Source organism: Paramormyrops kingsleyae, chromosome 25 (assembly GCF_048594095.1).
Source record: "Paramormyrops kingsleyae isolate MSU_618 chromosome 25, PKINGS_0.4, whole genome shotgun sequence".
Lineage (NCBI taxonomy): Eukaryota > Metazoa > Chordata > Actinopteri > Osteoglossiformes > Mormyridae > Paramormyrops > Paramormyrops kingsleyae.
The window spans coordinates 13,627,210-13,634,761 of NC_132821.1; the positions used below are offsets into that span (position 1 = coordinate 13,627,210).

Sequence of the window (7,552 nt, forward strand, 5' to 3'; positions counted from 1 at the left end):
GATGTATGTTTCATGTCGACGTCTATGAAAACGGTCTTTTGAAAGAGGCAGCTGATGCTTGAAATGCTTCTGTGTTATTAAAATTTGATATTAATTTTTAACATTAAATAAAGCGTTACGGGGTGCAAAGGATTACTGTTATACTAATTGGTCATTGTCACAGTAGTAATTTACTACTTTACATTTTAAGAGTTTGGTTAAGTTTTTTGTCAGTGAAATTTGTTTTTACTTCTATGTTGAAGGTTTGCTGCTGTATGTTTGAAGAGTTAGCTGTGTATAATTTAGCGTAAAGAAATAACTTCATAAAGTGGTAAGCTGATTAAGCATTAATTCATAATAGCCGTAAAGAGGCGTTGTAGCGGCAGCCATTTTGTTTCTTGGTTTCGCTGAGGTAGGTTGACAAAGAGGCCGGGAGCTGTTTTTACGGTTTTGATTGGCTGACGTACGTGACCACTCCCAGGTCTCAGTCATAGGAAGGCTCCTGCCTTGCATTTGACTTCTGGCCTTGCAACAGGTAAGACGCTTCATATTTGTAATGTTATGTTTTTATTATTCTGTTGACACTTTGCTGTTTTATAATTGTAGGTGGTTTATTTTGTGGTAAGGTTTTTTTAAAAAAAATATTTTTAGTTCAGTCTTAGGCAATATTGTTTGAGCACTAACGTAAGCGTTTGTTTCTGTGGTGTTAAATGCACCACGAAGGGCTGTGGCAGCCATTTTAGGTGTCTTGTTTTTTCTAAGCATGTTTGCATATACGGTCTTAATCACAAATTTAAAGCATAACGGTGTGCAAAGCATTACTGTTATAGTGGTTAGTCAGTGTCGCAGTAGTAATTTACTAGTTTTGTGTCTTAAAGAGTTTGGTTATGTTGTCAGCCAAATCTGCTTTTACTTGTTTGTTGATGGTTTGTTGCTGTGTGTTTGTAGAAAGTTTGTAGAATTTAGCGTAAACAACTAACTTCATTAGTTGTAACGAGAGGGACTATTTTTACGTGGAAGTGACTATGCCCTGGCCTGTGCACTAGGGAGGCTAATCCTCTGCATTTTACTACTGAATAGGTAAGCCTGTGTATTAATGTAACGGTCTATCTATTACTTGTTTGTTGGTGGTATCGTGTATTCTGCTTTTAGATTACCTTGTTGTAAGTTGTTTTAGCTATCTTTTGAGTTCAGTGGTTAGGGTGACCACCCAATCCATGTTATGAGGGACATGTATGAGCTATGACAGGATTTGCAAACTACCATTCTAACCATTTCAATTAAAAATACCTGGAATTAATTTAAGCACCGAGTTCTTGCTGTGTTGATTGGTCAGTCTCGTATAATCATGCATGTGTCACTAATGTTAAAGTGAAACAGCTGGATGAGTCTCTCAATCAAGGAAACCAACTAGTAAAAGTACAAGACAAACCAAACAATTTAGCCGAGTAGGGGGAGCTTTTCATTAAAGTAGTTTTTAAAACCTGAATTAGCTCCTAGTTTCTCTCCTGACATGGATTAGGTGGTCACCATTTATGTATTCCTATTAGCGATAACTACTTTAATGAAAGGCTCCCACTACTTGGCTAAATTGCTTGGTTTGTCTTGTACTTTTGCTAGTTGGTTTCCTTGATTGAAAGACTGATCCAGCTGTTTCACTAACATTAGTGACACATGCATGATTATAGGAGATTCCATGTCAAATCATCAGTTTTGGACCACCTCATCACAGATTATAATGAATGCTGATTTGGTCAGATGAGTAACTCGTGAAACTGAAATTAAGCGTGTCTTAGATCAGACAGAGGGAGATTTAAGCAAACAGTTTTAACTTTTTTTTTACGGGGGACCCAGTATGACTGTGTATATTTACCTTAATGTAAGCTGCACAGAAATAGTACTCATTGTTTTAAAGCTATTGTCCAGCTCTATAGATTGAACAAATTTCTATGCCATCCACATATGAATAATTGCTATGTAATAACTGATTAAAATGTTAGGTTTTTTTGGTGTTGAATTTCTATTTCAAAATTGATGATTTTTTTTTTTTACTACAGTTAGCTCATAACGTCATGAACATCTCCAGAAAATTTGGTTTTTTAGTTATTGCTGAGATACGATTACTTTTCTGAAATGTGTATCAAAACCACAATTCCTCACAATGCTGATCGCTTTTGGGGGGGGAACACAGTCAGGATTCATGGTGTTCATGGACAGCAGTCAATATAACAACTGAACTAATCACCAGAACATTTATTTTATGAGATGTTTGTCTGCTTTTCAGGTGGTTGATGCAACATATTTTCCAATGTGCGCTCTGTCCGGTGGTGGGAATGTGCTCCTGTATGTCCGCGCACGTGTCTGTGCATGCACATCAAAGCAGAACTCCGCCATGCACAATACAGAGAGAAAAGTTAAAACTTTGTCCCTCAATATTGATCGAAGACATGCCCAATTTCAGTTTCATGACTTGATTATCTGACCAAATCACCATGCCAAGTGTCATTGAAATCCGTGACGATGAGGTCAGAAAGTCTGACATGGAATGACCATTATGTTCACCGTGGCTATAAAAAGGTTTAATTGGACATTAAAATGTTCTGTTTGATCTATTTCGTCACTCATGTTAACTCCTATATGCAATAAGCTTCCTTAGTTTAATGGTCACGCTTTTAGTTCTGATTCGGTTATTACCATTATAATTGGGCAAAATCAGTTAAATCTTTCTATAATGGTTAATCATACCAAAAGAGCTGTTGAACTAATTAGATTTTTTTTTTTTAATCGTAATATTGCAATATACATCGTGGAAAGAATAAATATTGTGTTCCCCCCCTCGCAATATCGTGCAGCCCTAACCAGCGTGAAACAAATCTGTGTGGCTGCATAACGTCTCAGCCATGTTTGTTCACTGGACTTTTGTTAATTTGACTGCTGTGGCTAGATCTTAGTGAGAACCTAATTTATCGTTTTTTAAAACTTTTATTACTAGTTATGCATGTTGATAAAGTTCATACCAACCACACTGCTATGATTGGTACAGTGGAAAATGTTTCTGTATGTGTATGGGAAGCTTATCACACTGCTGCATATACTAATGAAATGCTTGTACAATAAATGTACGTCAGTCATTAACTGATGCATGTTGTCTTTGTAGACTTTGAAGAGCTGTCGCATCAAAGGTGAATATTTTGAAGCCGATGTCTTTATCGCCAATTATGTTTTAGCTTAGGTCAATCAGCTTGAATGACCTTAAAAGGCATATCAAGTTTACATGTTTTCAATAAAGATGACTGGTGGGAAATGTTGACGCAAAGAAACTTGCTTGTCTTTTTTTCTCTGCAGATTTCTGGTGGACTTAGACTCGAAGACAAAGTGATAGGAGGTATGCTTTGTGCACTTGAACCCTGCATTGCTTGTTCATGTCATACTATTTTACTGCATATATTTGCCATAGCAGTAGAATCGTAGTATTCTAATGGTAATTATCTTACTGCTTAACATGAAACAGCTGTGCCTTTGTGTGTTGCGTAGACATTGGATGTGTAGTGACAGAGAAGCTGTCACACAATATGAGAAATGGCCACGATACTAATGTTAAGCAGCCAAAATGTATTTGTATCGACGGGATGAGAAATCTGTAGGTCTTTCAATAAATTTTATTATAGTGACGGGACAAATCGGCATACATGTGAAACATTTAGGTCACTTGGTGTTGAGGCAAAACTTGCTGATGTGTGTGATATGGATGTTTGGCAGTTTGAATTACCTGTTGTAGTGTTTTCTGTCTCTGTTTTAAAAAATCAAGTCATGTGAGACAGATGTATTATAGGTTAAGGAGTGTAAACAGGGCAGAACTTTGTTGGTGTACAGTCTCACACAAGACCACCATTGGAACCGCTCCTGACAAAACGCATCCATGTATATGCATTTGACATGACTGCAAAGTAAAGTTGGAAGGAGGTGTGTCTTGTATTTTTTTTTTCTGCCTCCTGTTCATCTGTAGATGCCTCGCACCAAGGCATCCCGGCGTTCAGCAGCAGCGAAGAAGAGGCTAATGGATAGGCGTCTAGCTACTTGTAGCGATGTTGTGGCTGAGACTGTTGACGGGGTATGCCCTTTTCCCCGACCCAAAATGGAGCTGACCGTGACTAATCTGACGAGCCACAACCAACAGCCTGACCCCGCTGCTGCTGCCATCAATGTCGTGGCTAGGACTGATGACGGGGTTAACCCATTTCCCCCCTACCGGAATACCAAAATGGTGATGACTGCGACTCGGCGGACGAGCCACGACCAACAACCTGACCAGGCCGCACAGTCGCGGCCTGTGTCTGTCATGGCTGTGACTGATGACGGGGTTAACCCATTTCCCCCCTCTCGGAATACCAAAATGGTGATGACTGCGACTTTGCTGACTAGCCATGACCACCGGGTTCCCGCCCTGGGTGCCATTTATACGACAGTTGACGAGTTTTGTAGGTCTTCTCCTTCCCCCGGTGAAGGAAAGGCACCGACGGACGAGGCATTCCAGCCCCCTCCTAAAAGAAAGGCTGGAAAAACTGACCCCAAATACTTGAATAAGCCTGATCTTGAACCTGATCTTGAACCTGATCTTGAACTTGAACTTGAACCTGAGCTTGAACTTGAACCTGAGCTTGAACTGAAAAGCAACCTGGCACTGCCAAACCATTGCCCAATCCTGGGTCAACAACAACATGTGAACCCTGTAATTGTACCTGTATCCCCTCATTTTCCTCAGGCACCTACAGTGAGAGGCTCATTTCATCAAGGAGACCGACGATTTGGAATCAACGGTAACAAACAGTGTGTGGCTAATAGTTTGATTGCTATAGTAACGTGTAAAATAAAAAATGTTTTAACCTGGTCAGTCACAGACATTGATCAAGTGCTGCTGAACGGAGACGACCTCTACAGTACCATCAGAGACGCTGGGAAAATTCGAGATGCTTCTGGGTATCTGTTTGTCAGAGATCTACCGACAGAGTACTCATTGAATGGTGATACATTTCAAATAAAGTACCACGATGACATGTTTGTTGGATTATTTGGTGTGAGTGAGTATGGAGATATGTGTGATGTTCTTATGTCGACTGATGAAGCGGTAAGAAGAGTATTCTCACGGTTTGATGCATGTCTTTTTACCCTAAAAGTCAATACCTGTGCTCTCATTAAGCAAGGGTCATGGTATGTGGTGATCGACTCGCATTCCCGACGGGAAGATGGCGCAAGCGAAGCATCGGGCAGAAGCATACTGGCTTACCACTCTAGCCTAGACTCTTTGTTGAACCACATTGCTATCCTGGGCCTGTCTTTAGATGCAACTGGGGAGCAGTTTGAGATTACAGCTGTAAGTGTGAGTGTACCCACCGAAAGCATCGCACAGCAGCATTCCGAAGGTAACTCATCAGTCACCAGACTCGACCAGTTGACCAGCACACCAGAGACTGGATATGGTACGGTAAGGCTGAATGTGACAGATGATGAAGCGTGTGAGGATGATGTCTATGCTGGTAATGAAGCTGATGTGGTCTTTATCGGTGAGCTGCACAGTGAGCAGTTTTCCTTCAGTCCTTTGACAACGCAGCAGCAAAGACGCCTGTCCTGTAAACTAGGTGTGGTGTACGTCGAGCATGGTCATGTAGACGTGACTGCAGAGTTTCCAATGGGTGATCCTTGCAGAACGATGCCTATCACTGGTGATGGTAACTGCTTTTTCAGGTCTGTGGCTTTTGCTATAACTGGAAGCGAGAGAGAACACAGGAAAATCAGGTGTGCTGTTGTTGCCCACATACTAAGAGATGAATCCAGGTATGCCGCTTGTCTGAGAGAAGGTCACTCTTCCGTCACTCAGTATGTTGCCGCATCACGGATGAAGTACGTTGGTACTTGGGCATCTGAGGTAGAGATTCAAGCTGCTGCCAATCTGCTTGGTGTGCATATTTTCACATACTCTCATAACAGATGGTTAAAGTACTCCACATGTCTTGGTTGTGATAGTGATCAGACGGGTATATACCTGAAACATTGTAATGAGTCACATTATGAGGCTGTAACTTGTGTGAAAAGGCATGATGCTGATGGTTGTGCTGCGACCTGCTCTCAGATAGCCACTTCTGATGTGCCTTCATCGTGTCGTCGGAGACTGGAACGACAGAAAAGACGGTATGAAGTAAGTAAGGTGTACAAGGAGGAACAACTTGAGAGAAGCACAAAGCGCTACCGTGAGAATGAAGTGTACAGAGATCATGTGAAGCAGTCGAGCATCTGTAAGTATGCCACAGACGCTGATCATAGGCAATGTGTGAGACAGTCGAGTGTCAATAAATATGCCACAGACGTTGAACACAGGGAACATGTCAAGCAGTCGGGTGTGAATAAATATGCCGTAGACATTGAATACAGGGAACGTCTCAAGCAGTCGAGTGTGAATAAATATGCCGTGGACATTGAACACAGGGAGTGTGTCAAGCAGTCTGGTGTGAATAAATATGCTGTAGACATTGAATACAGGGAACGTCTCAAGCAGTCGAGTGTGAATAAATATGCCGTAGACATTGAACACAGGGAACGTGTCAAGCAATCTAGTATTGATAGATACAAAACAAACAGCCAGTTTGCTACTGCAGTAAAAAGCAGAAATATTGAAAAACGGGTGAAAGAGAAGGATAAAAGAAAGGATATTAGGTATGTGATTGAACAGTTTAGAGAGAAAATTAATACAGGACCTGTGTACATTTGTTCAGTGTGTCATCGAATGCTGTTTAAACATCAAGTTGTCATATGCAGGAAAGATGAATACTTGAGAAAATCAGAAGGGGTTGCTTTAGTGGCATCGCGGTGTATCACAGATACATATTTGCATAAATGTGTAGATGCCTGTTCTGAAAACTGTAGTGATCTGAGGGGCCCTGCAGGTTCATTGTGGATTTGCTACACATGTCACAGAAAGATTCATGATGGGAGAATTCCAGCTGAGAGTGTCACAAACAATCTAGCCTTACAGCCAGTCCCTACTGAGTTGCAATGTTTAAATTCACTAGAACAGCATCTGATTGGTATGCATATTCCTTTCATGAGGATTGTGTCTTTGCCAAAAGGTGGACAAAATGGTGTTCATGGTCCGGTGACTTGCGTCCCATCTAGTGTTCCAAATGTAGCCCAAGCTTTACCGAGAGTGAACAACGATGACCTTATGATTCGCGTGAAGCTGAAGAGGAAGTTAACTTACAAAGGACACTACAAATATGAATTTGTGCACCCAGAAAAGATAAAGAAGGCCTTGATGTATCTTAGAGAGCATAACAAATTTTACAGTGATATACAGTTCAACAATGATTGGATTAATCCACTACAAAGAACTGAAGACGTCCCTGCTGATGTAAGTGACATACATGATGATGAAGACCATGCTGAAAATAACATGGAAGATGAGGACATGGATGAAACTCTGCATGATAGACAACAACATGGCATGTATATGGATACGTGCCTTCAACCTGTTGACATAGCACAAGAGATCCTGGATCAGCACTTTGACGGAATAATGGCT

The 7,552-nt window shown here is 41.0% G+C and overlaps 1 protein-coding gene across 1 annotated transcript in view; it reads left to right on the forward strand.

Annotated features, from left to right (window-relative positions):
- Positions 1-6,186, forward strand: part of LOC140582710 (uncharacterized) — a 28,026-nt gene extending 21,840 nt beyond the window's left edge. Inside the window, exons 1-5 of the mRNA XM_072706992.1 lie at positions 538-1,059; positions 3,137-3,161; positions 3,325-3,364; positions 3,986-5,811; positions 6,107-6,186. Coding sequence (XP_072563093.1) covers positions 3,986-5,811; positions 6,107-6,110 — 1,830 coding nt within the window. The 5' untranslated portion in view covers positions 538-1,059; positions 3,137-3,161; positions 3,325-3,364 and the 3' untranslated portion in view covers positions 6,111-6,186. Of the gene's footprint in view, positions 1,060-3,136; positions 3,162-3,324; positions 3,365-3,985; positions 5,812-6,106 lie in introns of the transcript that reaches the window.
- The last annotated feature ends 1,366 nt before the right edge of the window (positions 6,187-7,552 follow it).